This window comes from Tachyglossus aculeatus, chromosome 1, assembly GCF_015852505.1.
Source record: "Tachyglossus aculeatus isolate mTacAcu1 chromosome 1, mTacAcu1.pri, whole genome shotgun sequence".
NCBI classification, from domain to species: Eukaryota; Metazoa; Chordata; class Mammalia; order Monotremata; family Tachyglossidae; genus Tachyglossus; species Tachyglossus aculeatus.
Genome location: NC_052066.1, coordinates 7586235 through 7602700, shown reverse-complemented (window position 1 = coordinate 7602700; position 16466 = coordinate 7586235). Strand labels below are relative to the sequence as shown.

The window sequence follows — 16466 nt, the reverse complement described above, 5'->3', positions numbered from 1 at the left end:
ACTGAGGCAGGTGGCAGAGCCGGCATTTGAACCCACGACCCCCCACGCTCCCGCCACTGAGCCATGCTGCTTCTGCTGTTGGATGGTCAATCAATCAATCAATCAGTCAATCGTATTTATTGAGCGCTTACTGCGTGCAGAGCACTGTACTAAACGCTTGGGAAGTACAAGCTGGTAACATCTAGAGACAGTCCCTACCCAACAGTGGGCTCACAGTCTAGAAGGGGGGGAGACAGAAAACAAAACCAAACATATTAACAAAATAAAATAAATAGAATAGATAGGTCCTCCCCCCGACGCCTAGCACAGCGCCCCGCCCCCAGTAAGCGCTCCCTAAATAGGACCGAATGAACGGAGCCGAGCGAAGACTGTGAGCCCACTGTTGGGTAGGGACTGTCTCTATGTGATGCCAATTTGTACTTCCCAAGCGCTTAGTACAGTGCTCTGCACATAGTAAGCGCTCAATAAATACGATTGATTGATTGATTGATTGGTGGTCTCTCCTCCCCGCAGGAGGTGCGGGAGCTCCTGGCCAGGCCGGGCTGGGCGGACTACCTGGAGGAGGCGGACACGGTGCTCCTGCGGACCCCCCGGCGCGGCCGCGGCCCCTTCTTCGGGCCCCTGCGGCGCCGAGACCCCCGCCTCTGGGACATCCCCATCCCCACCCGGCGGCCCACCTTCCGCGAGGTGCGGCGCGTCCTCCGGACCCTCGCCGCGCTGGACGTCCACGGTGAGCCCCCCCTCCGTCGTCATCATCATCGTCAATCGTATTTATTGAGCGCTTACTATGTGCTCTGCACATAGTAAGCGCTCAATAAATACGATTGACGATGATGATGATGATGATTTATTACTCTATACATATCTATTCTATTTATTTTATTTTGTTAGTATGTTTGGTTCTGTTCTCTGTCTCCCCCTTTTAGACCGTGAGCCCACTGTTGGGTAGGGACTGTCTCTATATGTTGCCAACTTGGACTTCCCAAGCGCTTAGTCCAGTGCTGTGCACACAGTAAGCGCTCAATAAATACGATTGATGATGATGATGATTTATTACTCTATACATATCTATTCTATTTATTTTATTTTGTTAGTATGTTTGTTTTTGTTCTCTGTCTCCCCCTTTTAGACCGTGAGCCCGCTGTTGGGTAGGGACTGTCTCTATGTGTTGCCAACTTGGACTTCCCAAGCGCTTAGTCCAGTGCTCTGCACACAGTAAGCGCTCAATAAATACGATTGATGATGATGATGATGATGATTTATTACTCTATTTATACATATCTATTCTATTTATTTTATTTTGTTAGTATGTTTGTTTTTGTTCTCTGTCTCCCCCTTTTAGACTGTGAGCCCGCTGTTGGGTAGGGACTGTCTCTATATGTTGCCAACTTGGACTTCCCAAGCGCTTAGTCCAGTGCTCTGCACATAGTAAGCGCTCAATAAATACGATTGATGATGATGATGATTTATTACTCTATTTGTACGTATCTATTCTATTTATTTTATTTTGTTAGTATGTTTGGTTTTGTTCTCTGTCTCCCCCTTTTAGACCGTGAGCCCGCTGTTGGGTAGGGACTGTCTCTATATGTTGCCAACTTGTACTTCCCAAGCGCTTAGTCCAGTGCTCTGCACACAGTAAGCGCTCAATAAATACGATTGATGATGATGATGATGCAGAGCACTGGACTAAGTGCTTGGGAAGTACAAATTGGCAACATCTAGAGACGGTCCCTACCCAACAGTGGGCTCACAGTCGAAAAGGGGGAGACAGAGAACAAAACCAAGCATACTAACAAAATAAAATAAATAGAATAGATATGGACAAGTAAAATAAATAAATGAATAGAGTAATAAATCTGTACAACCATATATACATATATACAGGTGCTGCGGGGAAGGGAGGGAGGTAAGATGGGGGGATGGAGAGGGGGACGAGGGGGAGAGGAAGGAAGGGGCTCAGTCTGGGAAGGCCTCCTGGAGGAGGTGAGCTCTCCCGGCCGGGATGACCCCTTTCCCATTCCGGGATAGACGAAGACCCACGGCAGGTGGCCCGGAAGAGCCAGAAGACTGCCGACGGGAAGAGCGGGAAGGCGGCGGAAGCTCCTAACCACACTGGTGAGTACTCCCGGATTCCCAGACCCGTGCGGCTCGCCGGGAAGAGCCCGGGCTTTGGACTCAGAGGTCATGGGTTCAAATCCCTGCTCTGCCAAATTTTTTTTTTTAATGGCATTTATTAAGCGCTTACTACGTGCAAAGCACTGTTCTAAGCGCCGGGGAGCTTACAAGGTGATCAGGTTGTCCCACGGGGGGCTCACAGTTTTCATCCCCACCTTCCAGATGAGGTCACTGAGGCACGGAGAAGTGAAGTGACTTGCCCAAAGTCACCCAGCAGACAGTTGGCAGAGCTGGGATTTGGACCCATGACTTCTGACTCCAAATAATAATAATAATGATGGCATTTATTAAGGGCTTATTATGTGCAAAGCATCATCATCATCATCAATTGTATTTATTGAGCGCTTACTATGTGCAGAGCACTGTACTAAGCGCTTGGGAAGTACAAATTGGCAACATATAGAGACAGTCCCTACCCAACAGTGGGCTCACAGTCGAAAAGGGGGAGACAGACAACAAAACCTAGCATACTAACAAAATAAAATAAATAGAATAGATATGGACAAGTAAAATAAATAAATAAATAGAGTAATAAATCTGTACAAACATATATACAGATATCCAGGTGCCGTGGGGAAGGGAAGGAGGTAAGATGGGCGGGATGGAGAGGGGGACGAGGGGGAGAGGAAGGAAGGGGCTCAGTCTGGGAAGGCCTCCTGGAGGAGGTGAGCTCTCCCGGCCGGGATGACCCCTTTCCCATTCCGGGATAGATGAGGACCCACGGCAGGCGGCCCAGAAGAGCCAGAAGACCGCCGACGGGAAGAGCGGGAAGGCGGCGGAAGCTCCTAACCACGCCGGTGAGTACTCCCGGATTCCCGGACCCGCGCGGCTCGGCGGGAAGAGCCCGGGCTTTGGACTCAGAGGTCATGGGTTCAAATCCCTGCTCTGCCAATTTTTTCTTTTTAATGGCATTTATTAAGCGCTCACTACGTGCAAAGCACTGTTCTAATCGCCGGGGAGGTTACAAGGTGAGGTTGTCCCACGGGGGGCTCCCGGTTTTCATCCCCACTTTCCAGATGAGGTCACTGAGGCACGGAGAAATGAAGTGACTTGCCCAAAGTCACCCAGCAGAGAGTTGGCAGAGCTGGGATTTGGACCCATGACTTCTGACTCTAAATAATAATAATAATAATGATGATGGCATTTATCAAGCGCTTACTATGTGCAAAGCACTGTTCTAAGCGCTGGGGAGGTTACAAGGTGATCAGGTTGTCCCACGGGGGGCTCCCAGTCTTAATCCTCATTTTGCAGATGAGGGAACTGAGGCCCAGAGAAGTGAAGTGACTTGCCCAAAGTCACACAGCAGACAGTTGGCAGAGCTGGGATTTGAGCCCATGACTTCTGACTCCAAATAATAATAATAATGATGGCATTTATTAAGCGCTTACTATGTGCAAAGCACTGTTCTAAGCACTGGGGAGGTTACAAGGTGATCAGGTTGTCCCACGGGGGGCTCACGGTTTTCATCCCCACTTTCCAGATGAGGTCACTGAGGCACAGAGAAGTGAAGTGACTTGCCCAAAGTCACCCAGCAGACAGTTGGCAGAGCCGGGATTTGAGCCCATGACTTCTGACTCCAAATAATAATAATAATGATGGCATTTATTAAGCGTTTACTATGTGCAAAGCACTGTTCTAAGCACAGGGGAGGTTACAAGGTGATCAGGTTGTCCCACGGGGGGCTTACAGTTTTCATCCCCACTTTCCAGATGAGGTCACTGAGGCCCAGAGAAGTGAAGTGACTTGCCCAAAGTCACCCAGCAGGTAGTTGGCAGAGCCCGGATTTGAACCCATGACCTCTGACTCCAAAGCCCGGGCTCTTTCCATTGAGCCATGCTGCTTCCCAATTGCCAGCTGGGTGACTTTGGGCCAGTCGCTCCACTTCTCTGGGCCTCAGTGACCTCATCTGGAAAATGGGGATTAAGACGGGGAGCCCCCGCATGGGGCAACCTGATCACCTTGTAACCTCCCCAGCGCTTAGAACGGTGCTTGGCACATAGTAAGTGCTTTAATAAATGCCATCAATCATATTTATTGAGCACTTACAGTGTGCAGAGCACTGTTCTAAGCGCTTAATGCCATCCTAAATCAACCAATCGTATTAATTGAGCGCTTACTGTGTGCAGAGCACTGTTCTAAGCGCCTTAATGCCATCCTAAATCAATCGTATTTATTGAGCGCTTACTGTGTGCAGAGCACTGTTCTAAGTGCTTAATGCCATCCTAAATCAATCAAATTAATTGAGCGCTTACTGTGTGCAGAGCACTGTTCTAAGCGCTTAATGCCATCCTAAATCAATCAATCGTATTTATTGAGCGCTTACTGTGTGCAGAGCACTGTTCTAAGCGCTTAATGCCATCCTAAATCAATCAATCATATTTATTGAGCGCTTACTGTGTGCAGAGCACTGTAAGTGCCTTAATGCCATCCTAAATCAATCAATCGTATTAATTGAGCGCTTACTGGGTGCAGAGCACTGGACTAGCCCAGACTGAGCCCCTTCCTTCCTCTCCCCCTCGTCCCCCTCTCCATCCCCCCCATCTTACCTCCTTCCCTTCCCCACAGCACCTGGATAGATGTATATATGTTTGCACATATTTATTACTTTATTTATTTATTTTACTTGTCCACATCTATTCTATTTATTTTATTTTGTTAGTATGTTTGGTTTTGTTCTCTGTCTCCCCCTTCTAGCCTGTGAGCCCACTGTTGGGTAGGGACCGTCTCTATTTGTTGCCAACTTGTCCTTCCCAAGCGCTTAGTCCAGTGCTGTGCACACAGTAAGCGCTCAATAAATACGATTGATGAGAAGCAGCGTGGCTCAGTGGAAAGAGCCGGGGCTTTGGAGTCAGAGGTCACGGGTTCGAATCCCGGCCCCGCCAATTGTCAGCTGGGTGACTTTGGGCAAGTCACTTCACTTCTCTGGGCCTCAGTTCCCTCATCTCTAAACTGGGGATGAAGACCGGGAGCCCCCCGTGGGACAACCTGATCGCCTTGTAACCTCCCCAATGCTTAGAACAGTGCTTTGCACATAGTAAGCGCTTAATAAATGCCATTAGTATTATTATTAAAATAGGGATGAAGACTGTGAGCCCCCCGTGGGACAACCTGATCCCCTTGTAACCTCCCCGGCGCTTAGACCAGTGCTCGGCACGTAGTAAGCGCTTAACAAAATGCCATTATTATAAGCGCTTAGTACAGTGCTCTGCACACAGTCAGCGCTCAATAAATACGATTGATGATGATGATGATGGTGACTAAATGCCATCATCATCATCCATCCTCCCTCCCTCCTCGCCGGCCCGTCCTCCCTCCTCCCGGACTGGGCAGCGCGGCCCTCCTTTCTCGGTCTCCTCTCCTTCCCGACCGACTTTCCGGGCTTCCCTTCTCCCCCTCCGATGGTGCCGGTCCTCTGTCCGTGTCCCGCCGGTGCCCGCGTCCAGCTGGTAGCGAGGAAGAGGAGGCTCCCCCGGAGCCGGTGGAGGTGACGCTGGGGACCCTGGACCTGCGGGAGATGGAGGGGGACGGACCCCCGGGCTCTCCCGGCGAGGGGGACGGACCCCCGGCCTCTCCCGGCGAGCCCCGGCGGGACCCGTGGACCACCCTTTACGCGGCCTGCCGGGCGGGGGACGTGGGCGGGCTGCGGGCCCGGCTGGGAGACCCCCCGTCCCCGGGGACGAGCGCCTTACTGAGCGCCCCCCTGGGCCCCGGCCGCTCCACCCTGCTCCACGCCGCCGCCGCCGCCGGGAGGCCCGCCGTCGTCCGGCTGCTGCTGGAGGCCGGAGCCGATCCCGGGGCCAGGTGAGTCCGCGGGGGCCAAGCGGGAGGGCCCCGGGGGTCCGGGGACCGCGGCCCCACCGGCCCCCTCCGCCCCTCCCAGGGACGCCCGGGGCCGTGCCCCCTACGCCGCGGCGGCGGAGAGATCCACCCGGAACGCCTTCCGCAGATTCGCGGAGGAGCATCCCGGCGCCTTCGACTGCGGGCGGGCCCAGGTGAGCGGGGGGATGGAGACCTTGAGCGAGTCACTTCCCTTCAGACTCAGCCCCCTCCTTCCTCTCGCCCTCGTCCCCCTCTCCATCCCCCCCGTCTTACCTCCTTCCCTTCCCCACAGCACCTGTATATATGTAGATATGTTTGTACAGATTTATCACTCTATTTTACTTGTACCTGTCTATTCTATTTATTTTATCATCATCATCAATCGTATTTATTGAGCGCTTACTATGTGCAGGGCACTGTACTAAGTATGTTTGGTTTTGTTCTCCGTCCCTCCCTTTTAGAGTGTGAGCCCACTGTTGGGTAGGGACCGTCTCTAGATGTTGCCAACTTGTACTTCCCAAGCGCTTAGTCCAGTGCTCTGCACACAGTAAGCGCTCAGTAAATACAATTGATGGTGATGATGTTGTTGTCTCTACCCTATTGTCTACCCTATTATCTATTTATTTACAAGTAAATAAATTTATTTATTTATTTATTTTACTTGTACCTTATCCATTCTATTTATTTTATTTTGTTAGTATGTTTGGTTTTGTTCTCTGTCTCCCCCTTCTAGACTGTGAGCCCACTGTTGGGTAGGGACTGTCTCTAGATGTTGCCAACTTGGACTTCCCAAGCGCTTAGTCCAGTGCTCTGCACACAGTAAGCGCTCAATAAATACAATTGATGATGATGTCTCTACCCTATTGTCTGTTTATTTATAAGTAAATAAATTTATTGATTGATTTATTTATTTTACTTGTACTTATCTATTCTATTTATTTTATTTTGTTAGTATGTTGGGTTTTGTTCTCTGTCTCTCCCTTTTAGACTGTGAGCCCGTTGTTGGGCAGGGACCGTCTCTAGATGTTGTCAACTGTACTTCCCAAGCGCTTAGTCCAGTGCTCTGCACACAGTAAGCGCTCAGTAAATACGATTGATTGATTGATTCTCCGGGCCTCAGTTCCCTCCTCCCTCAAATGGGGATGACGACCGCAAGCCCCACGGGGGCCGGGGGTCCGTGTCCGACCCAAATGACTATGAGCCCACTCTTGTAGACTGTGAGCCGACTGTTGGGTAGGGACCGTCTCTAGATGTTGTCCACTGTACTTCCCAAGCGCTTAGTCCAGTGCTCTGCACACAGTAAGCGCTCAGTAAATACAATTGATGGTGATGATGATGATGATGTCTCTACCCTATTGTCTACCCTACTGTCTATTTATAAGTAAATAAATTTATTTATTCATTTATTTATTTTACTTGTACCTTATCTATTCTATTTATTTTATTTTGTTAGTATGTTTGGTTTTGTTCTCTGTCTCCCCCTTTTAGACTGTGAGCCCACTGTTGGGTAGGGACTGGCTCTAGATGTTGCCAACTTGGACTTCCCAAGTGCTTAGTACAGTACTCTGCACACAGTAAGTGCTCAGTAAATACGATTGATGATGATGATGTGTCTACCCTATTGTCTACCCTATTGTCTATTTATTTTTAAGCAAATAAATTTATTTATTTATTTTACTTGTACCTTATCTATTCTATTTATTTTATTTTGTTAGTATGTTTGGTTTTGTTCTCTGTCTCTCCCTTTTAGACTGTGAGCCCGTTGTTGGGCAGGGACCGTCTCTAGATGTTGTCAACTGTACTTCCCAAGCACTTAGTCCAGTGCTCTGCACACAGTAAGCGCTCAATCAATGCGATTGATTGATTGATTGATTCTCCGGGCCTTGGTTCCCTCCTCCCTCAAATGGGGATGACGACCGCAAGCCCCACAGGGGCCGGGGGTCCGTGTCCGACCCAAATGACTATGAGCCCACTCTTTTAGACTGTGAGCCCACTGTTGGGTAGGGACTGTCTCTATATGTTGCCAACTTGTACTTCCCAAGCGCTTAGTACAGTGCTCTGCACACAGTAAGCGCTCAGTAAATACGATTGATGATGATGATGTCTCTACCCTATTGTCTACCCTATTGTCTATTTATAAGTAAATAAATTTATTTATTTATTTATTTTACTTGTACCTTATCTATTCTATTTATTTTATTTTGTTAGTATGTTTGGTTTTGTTCTCTGTCTCCCCCTTTTAGACTGTGAGCCCACTGTTGGGTAGGGACTGTCTCTGTATGTTGCCAACTTGGACTTCCCAAGCGCTTAGTACAGGGCTCTGCACACAGTAAGCGCTCAATAAATACGATTGATGATGATGAAATTCGTGGAGGAGCGCCCCGGCGCCTTCGACTGCGGGCGGGCCCAGGTGAGCCGGGGGATGGAGACCTCGAGCGAGTCACTTCCCTTCTCCGGGCCTCCCGTTCCCTCCTCCCTCAAATGGGGATAGTAATAATAATGATGGCATTTGTTAAGCGCTTACTATGTGCAAAGCACCGTTCTAAGCACTGGGGAAGATACAAGGTGATCAGATGGTCCCACGTGGGGCTCACATCCCCATTTAGACTGTGAGCCCACTGCTGGGTAGGGACTGTCTCTATATGTTACCAACTTGGACTTCCCAAGCGCTTAGTACAGTGCTGTGCACACAGTAAGCGCTCAATAAATACGATGGATGATGATGATGATGATGATTTGACAGATGAGGTAACTGAGGCACAGAGAAGTGAAGTGACTGGCCCACAGTCACACAGCGGACAATTGGCAGAGCTGGGATTTGAACCCATGACCTCTGACTCCAAAGCCCGGGCTCTGACGACCGCGAGCCCCACAGGGACCGGGGGGCTGTGTCCGACCCGAATGACTTGTCTCTACCCTATTGTCTACCCTATTGTCTATTTATTTATAAGTAAATAAATTTATTTATTGATTTATTTATTTTACTTGTACCTTATCTATTCTATTTATTTTATTTTGTTAGTATGTTTGGTTTTGTTCTCTGTCTCCCCCTTCTAGACTGTGAGCCCACTGTTGGGTAGGGACCGTCTCTAGATGTTGCCAACTTGGACTTCCCAAGCGCTTAGTACAGTGCTCTGCACACAGTAAACGCTCAATAAATACGATTGATGATGATGATGATGATGATCTCTACCCTATTGTCTACCCTATTGCCTATTTATAAGTAAATAAATTTATTTATTTATTTATTTTACTTGTACCTTATCTATTCTATTTATTTTATTTTGTTAGTATGTTTGGTTTTGTTCTCTGTCTCCCCCTTCTAGCCTGTGAGCCCACTGTTGGGTAGGGACCGGCTCTAGATGTTGCCAACTTCGACTTCCCAAGCGCTTAATACAGTGCTCTGCACACAGTAAGCGCTCAATAAATACGATTGATGATGATGATGATGTCTCTACCCTATTGTCTACCCTATTGTCTGTTTATTTATAAGTAAATAAATTTATTCATTTATTTATTTATTTTACTTGTACCTTATCTATTCTATTTATTTTATTTTGTTAGTGTGTTTGGTTTTGTTCTCCGTCTCCCCCTTCTAGACTGTGAGCCCACTGGTGGGTAGGGACTGTCTCTAGATGATGCCAACTTGGACTTCCCAAGGGCTTAGTGCAGTGCTCTGCACACAGTAAGCGCTCAATAGATACGATTGATGATGATGATGTCTCTACCCTATCATCTACCCTATTGTCTATTTATTTATAAGTAAATAAATTTATTTATTGATTTATTCATTTTACTTGTACCTATCTATTCTATTTATTTTATTTTGTTAGCATGTTTGGTTTTGTTCTCTGTCTCCCCCTTCTAGACTGTGAGCCCGTTGTTGGGACTGTCTCTAGATGTTGCCAGCTTGTACTTCCCAAGCGCTTAGTCCAGTGCTCTGCACACAGTAAGCGCTCAATAAGTACGATTGATTGATTAATTGATTGATTACCCCACTGCTTCAAACGGGGCTGGGCACCTAGTAGTTTTTCCATCATCCTTTCTTGGATGTGAGCTCTTCCATCCATCAATCAATCAATCAATCAATCGTATTAATTGAGCGCTTACTGTGTGCAGAGCACTGTACTAAGCGCTTGGGAAGTACAGGTTGGGATCAAGAAATCCCCTCCAGTGTCAATGCCAACCCGAGCTCGGGGTCCGGCAGCTCTTCCACCTCACACCTGGCTTCCCCCACTATGAGGAAACTGAAACCCAAAGAAGCTGTGACTTGCCCAAGGTCACATATTTTTTTATTTATTTATTTTACTTGGACATATCTATTCTATTTATTTTATTTTGTTAATATGTTTGGTTTTGTTCTCTGTCTCCCCCTTCTAGACTGTGAGCCCACTGTTGGGTAGGGACCGTCTCTAGATGTTGCCAACTTGGACTTCCCAAGCGCTTAGTCCAGTGCTCTGCACACAGTAAGTGCTCAATAAATACGATCGATTGATTCCCAAGCGCTTAGTACAGTGCTCTGCACACAGTAAGCGCTCAATAAATACGACAATGAATGAATGATTGATTGATTGATTGTTTTGTTCTCTGTCTCCCTTCTAGACTGTGAGCCCACTGTCGGGTAGGGACCGTCTCTCTATGTTGCCAACTTGGACTTCCCAAGCGCTTAGTCCAGTGCTCTGCACACAGTAAGAGCTCAATAAATACGATTGATTGATTCCCAAGCGCTTAGTACAGTGCTCTGCACACAGTAAGCGCTCAATAAATACGACTGAATGAATGAATGATTGGTTGTTTTGTTGTCTGTCTCCCCCTTTTAGACTGTGAGCCCGCTGTTGGGTAGGGACCGTCTCTAGATGTTGCCAACTTGGACTTCCCAAGCGCTTAGTCCAGTGCTCTGCACACAGTAAGCGCTCAATAAGTACGATTGAATGAATGAAGGAACATAGTGGGCCAGTGGCAGAGGTGGGTCTAGGACACAGATTTCCCGACTCGCGGGCCTGTGTTCTTCCCGCTAGGCTGCACTGCCTTTGTTTTGTTTTGAGAGCGCTTAACAAGTACCATTATTATTATTATTATTATTATTATTATGTCACTTCACTTCTCTGGGCCTCAGTTCCCTCATCTGTAAAATGGGGATTAAGACTGATGCCCCCGTGGGACAACCTCATCACCTTGTAACCTCCCCAGCGCTTAGAACAGTGCTTTGCACATAGTAATCAATCACTTAACAAGCACCATCATTATTATTATTAAGTCACTTCACTTCTCTGGGCCTCAGTTCCCTCATCTGTTAAATGGGGATTAAGACTGTGAGCCCCCAGGGGACAACCTGATCACCTTGTAACGTCCCCAGCGCTTAGAACAGTGCTTTGCACATAGTAAGCGCTTAAGTACCATCATTATTATTACTAAGTCACTTCACTTCTCTGGGCCTCAGTTCCCTCATCTGTAAAATGGGGATTAAGACTGTGATGCCCCCGTGGGACAACCTCATCACCTTGTAACCTCCCCAGCGCTTAGAACAGTGCTTTGCACAGAGTAAGCACTTAACAAGCACCATCATTATTATTATTAAGTCACTTCACTTCTCTGGGCCTCAGTTCCCTCATCTGTTAAATGGGGATTAAGACTGTGAGGCCCCTGTGGGGCAACCTCATCACCTTGTAACCTTCCCAGCGCTTTGAACAGTGCTGTGCACGTAGTAAGTGCTTAATAAATGCCATCATTATTATTATTATTCATTCAATCGTATTTATTGAGCGCTTACTGTGTGCAGAGCACTGTACTAAGCGCTTAATTATTATTATTATTATTATTATGTGTTTCTCCTCACCATCCTCCTGACAGGTGCCGGGGCCGCTGTCGGCGGAAATGGAGGCCCGGAAGGCTGCCCGGCGGCAGGAGCGGAAGGCTGCCCGGCGGCGGCGGGAGGGCGAGCGGCGCGAGGAGGAAGAGCGGGAGCGGCGGGAGGAGGAGGAGCAGCGGGCGTTTGCCGCCCTCAGCGACCGCGAGAAGGTGAGGAGGCCGTGGGGGGCCCCGACCGCCGCTCACTCATCATTAATTAATTAATAACGGCATTTATTAAGCGCCTACTATGTGCAAAGCACCGTTCTAAGCGCTGGGGAGGTTACAGGGTGATCAGGTTGTCCCACGGGGGGCTCCCAGTCTTCATCCCCATTTTCCAGATGAGGTCACTGAGGCCCAGAGAAGCGACTTGCCCAAAGTCACCCAGCTGACAGTTGGCGGAGCCGGGATTGGAACCCACGACCTGTGACTCCAAAGCCCGGGCTCTTTCCACTGAGGAGAAGCAGCGTGGCTCAGTGGAAAGAGCCAGGGGTCATGGGTTCGAATCCCGGCTCTGCCAACTGTCAGCTGGGTGACTTTGGGCAAAGTCACTTTACTTCTCTGGGCCTCAGTTACCTCATCTGGAAAATGGGGGTGAAGACTGGGAGCCCCCCGTGGGACAACAATATTACTCTATTTATCTATTTATCTATTTATTTATTTATTTATTTATTTATAAATATTTATTTATTTATTTTTCTTGTACATATCTATTCTATTCATTTTATTTTGTTAGTAGGTTTGGTTTTGTTCTCCGTCTCCCCCTTTTAGACTGTGAGCCCACTGTGGGGTAGGGACCGTCTCTAGATGTTGCCAATTTGTACTTCCCAAGCGCTTAGTACAGTGCTCTGCACATAGTAAGCACTCAATAAATACGATTGATGATGATGATGATGACAACCTGATCACCTTGTAACCTCCCCAGCGCTTAGAACAGTGCTTTACACATAGTAAGCACATAGTAAAACAGAAACCATCATCATCATCACTGAGCCACACTGCTTCCCCGTATCGTATCGGTTAATAGTCGTATCGATTAAGCGCTTACTAGGGAAGCAGCGTGGCTCAGTGGAAAGGGCCCGGGCTTTGGAGTCCGAGGTCATGGGTTCGAATTCCGGCTCCGCCAACTGTCAGCTGGGTGACTTTGGGCAAGTCGCTTCCCTGGGCCTCAGTGACCTCATCTGGAAAATGGGGGTGAAGACTCTGAGCCCTCTGTGGGACAACCTGATCACCATGTAACCTCCCCAGCACTTAGAACGGCGCTTTGCACATAGTAAGCGCTGAATAAAAGCCATCATAATTATCCGCGCTTAGAACAGTGCCTGGCACCTAGTAAGCGCTTAACAAATACCCCAGTTATCAGCGCTTAGAACAGTGCCTGGCACCTAGTAAATGCTTAACAATTAATAATAATGTTGGCATTTGTTAAGCGCTTACTAGGTGCCAGGCACTGTTCTAAGCGCTGGGGTAGGGACAAGGTGATCAGGTTGTCCCACGGGGGGGGCTCACAGTCCTCATCCCCATTTGACAGATGGGGGAACTGAGGCACAGAGAAGTGAAGCGACTGGCCCAAAGTCACACAGCAGACAAGTGGCAGAGCCGGGATACAAATACCCCAAGTATCAGCGCTTAGAACAGCGCCTGGCACCTGTTAGGCGCCGGACAAATACCGTTTTATTTGTTCTGATGACTTCGACCCCTGTCTACGTGTTTTGTTTTGTTGTCTGTCTCCCCCTTCTATTCATTCATTCAGTCAGTGGTATTTATTGAGCGCTCACTGTGTGCAGAGCACTGGACTAAGCGCTTGGGAAGGACAAGTCGGCAACACCTGGAGACGGTCTACGTGTTTTGTTTTGTTGTCTGTCTCCCCCTTTTATTCATTCATTGTCAGTCGTATTTATTGAGCGCTTACATTGTGCAGAGCACTGGACTAAGCGCCTGGGAAGTCCAAGTCGGCAACATCTCGTGATGATCTACATGTTTTGTTTTGTTGTCCGTCTCCCCCTTCTAGTCATTGTCCGTCAGTCGTACTTACTGAGCGCTTACTGTGTGCAGAGCCCTGGACTAAGCGCTTGGGAAGTCCAAGTCGGTAACATCTAGAGATGATCTACGTGTTCTGTTTTGTTGTCCATCTCCCCCTTCTATTCATTGTCCGTCAGTCGTAGTTATTGAGCGCTTACTGTGTGCAGAGCACTGGACTGAGCGCCTGGGAAGTCCAAGTCGGCAACATCTAGTGATGATCTACGTGTTTTGTTTTGTTGTCTGTCTCCCCCTTCTATTCATTCATTCATTCAGTCGTATTTATTGAGCACTTACTGTGTGCAGAGCACTGGACTGAGCGCCTGGGAAGTCCAGGTCGGCAACATCTAGAGACGGTCTACGTGTTTTGTTTTGTTATCTGTCTCCCCCTTCTATTCATTCATTCAGTCAGTCGTATTTATTGAGCGCTCACTGTGTGCAGAGCAGCCGTCTTTATTGCTTCTGGGCTGGTGGAGTAAAAACCTGGGCGAACAACAGTGAAACCCTCCTTTTAGACTGTGAGCCCACTGTTGGGTAGGGACTGTCTCTATATGTTGCCAATTTGTACTTCCCAAGCGCTTAGTACAGTGCTCTGCACATAGTAAGCGCTCAATAAATACGATTGATGATGATGATGATGATGACTAAGCGCTTGGGAAGTTCAAGTCGGCAACATCTAGAGACGATCTACGTGTTTTGTTTTGTTGTCTGTCTCCCCCTTCTATTCATTCATTCAGTCAGTCGTATTTATTGAGCGCTTACTGTGTGCAGAGCACTGGACTGAGCGCTTGGGAAGTCCCGGTCGGCAACATCTAGAGACGATCTACGTGTTTTGTTGTCTGTCTCCCCCTTCTGTTCATTCATTCATTCAGTCGTATTTATTGAGCGCTTACTGTGTGCAGAGCACTGGACTAAGCGCCTGCGAAGTCCAAGTTGGCAACATGTAGTGATGATCTACGTGTTTTGTTTTGTTGTCTGTCTCCCCCTTCTATTCATTGTCAGTCAGTCGTACTTATTGAGCGCTTACTGTGTGCAGAGCACTGGACTAAGCGCCTGGGAAGTCCAAGTCGGCAACATCTAGAGATTATCTGCATGTTTTGTTTTGTTGTCTGTCTTCCCCTTCTATACATTCATTCAGTCAGTGGTATTTATTGAGCGCTTACTGTGTGCAGAGCACTGGACTAAGCGCCTGGGAAGTCCAAGTCGGCAACATCTGGAGACGGTTTATGTGTTTTGTTTTGTTGTCTGTCTCCCCCTTCTATACATTCATTCAGTCAGTGGTATTTATTGAGCGCTTACTGTGTGCAGAGCACTGGACTAAGCGCCTGGGAAGTCCAAGTCGGCAACATCTAGTGATGATCTACATGTTTTGTTTTGTTGTCCGTCTCCCCCTTCTAGTCATTGTCCGTCAGATGTACATATTGAGCGCTTACTGTGTGCAGAGCATTGGACTAAGCACCTGGGAAGTTCAAGTCGGCAACATCTAGAGATAATCTACGTTTTGTTTTGTTGTCTGTCTCTCCCTTCTATTCATTGTCCGTCAGTCGTACTTATTGAGCGCTTACTGTGTGCAGAGCACTGGACTAAGCGCCTGGGAAGTCCAAGTCGGCAACATCTAGAGATAATCTACGTGTTTTGTTTTGTTGTCTGTCTCCCCCTTCTATTCATTCATTCAGTCAGTCAGTCAGTCATATTTATTGAGCGCTTACTGTGTGCAGAGCACTGGACTAAGTGCCTGGGAAGTCCAAGTCGGCAACATCTAGAGATTATCTGCATGTTTTGTTGTCTGTCTTCCCCTTCTATTCATTCATTCATTGTCATACTTATTGAGCGCTTACTGTGTGCAGAGCACTGGACTAAGCGCTTGGGAAGTCCAGGTCAGCAACATCTAGGGACGGTCTATGTGTTTTGTTTTGTTGTCTGTGTCCCCCTTCTATTCATTCAGTCAGTCGTACTTATTGAGCGCTTTCAGTGTGCAGAGCACTGGACTAAGCGCTTGGGAAGTCCAGGTCGGCAACATCTAGAGACGGTCCAGACCGTGAGCCCATTGTTGGGCAGGGACCGTCTCTTGATGTTGCCGACTTGGACTTCCCAAGCGTTTAGTACAGTGCTCTGCACACAGTATTCATTCAGTGGTATTTATTGAGCGCTTACACAGTAGGCACTCAATAAATACGACCGAATGAATTAATGATTACGCTCCTAATACCAATAAGGCCATTGAGTCAGAGGGCATGGGTTCACATCCCGGCTCCGCCAATTGTCAGCTGGGTGACTTTGGGCGAGTCGCTTCACTTCTCTGGGCCTCAGTTCCCTCATCTGGAAAATGGGGATGAAGATTGTGAGCCCCCCATGGGACAGCTTGATCACCTTGTATCCTCCCCAGCGCTTAGAACAGTGCTTTGCACATAGTAAGCGCTTAAAAAATGCTATCATTATTATTATTATTAAAATGGGGATGAAGATTGTGAGCCCCCCGTGGGACAACCTGATCACTTTGTAACTTCCCCAGCGCTTAGAACAGTGCTTTGCACATAGTAAGCACTTAAAAAATGCTATCATTATTATTATTATTATTAAAATGGGGATGAAGATTGTGAGCCCCC

General features: G+C 47.9%; 1 protein-coding gene across 1 annotated transcript in view; it reads left to right on the top strand.

Annotated features, from left to right (window-relative positions):
• The window catches only part of ANKZF1 (ankyrin repeat and zinc finger peptidyl tRNA hydrolase 1), a 47731-nt gene that overhangs the window by 29519 nt on the left and 1746 nt on the right, over nucleotides 1-16466 (top strand). Inside the window, 6 exon segments of the mRNA XM_038753779.1 lie at nucleotides 514-730; nucleotides 2029-2115; nucleotides 2886-2976; nucleotides 5506-5976; nucleotides 6056-6167; nucleotides 11845-12012. Coding sequence (XP_038609707.1) covers nucleotides 514-730; nucleotides 2029-2115; nucleotides 2886-2976; nucleotides 5506-5976; nucleotides 6056-6167; nucleotides 11845-12012 — 1146 coding nt within the window.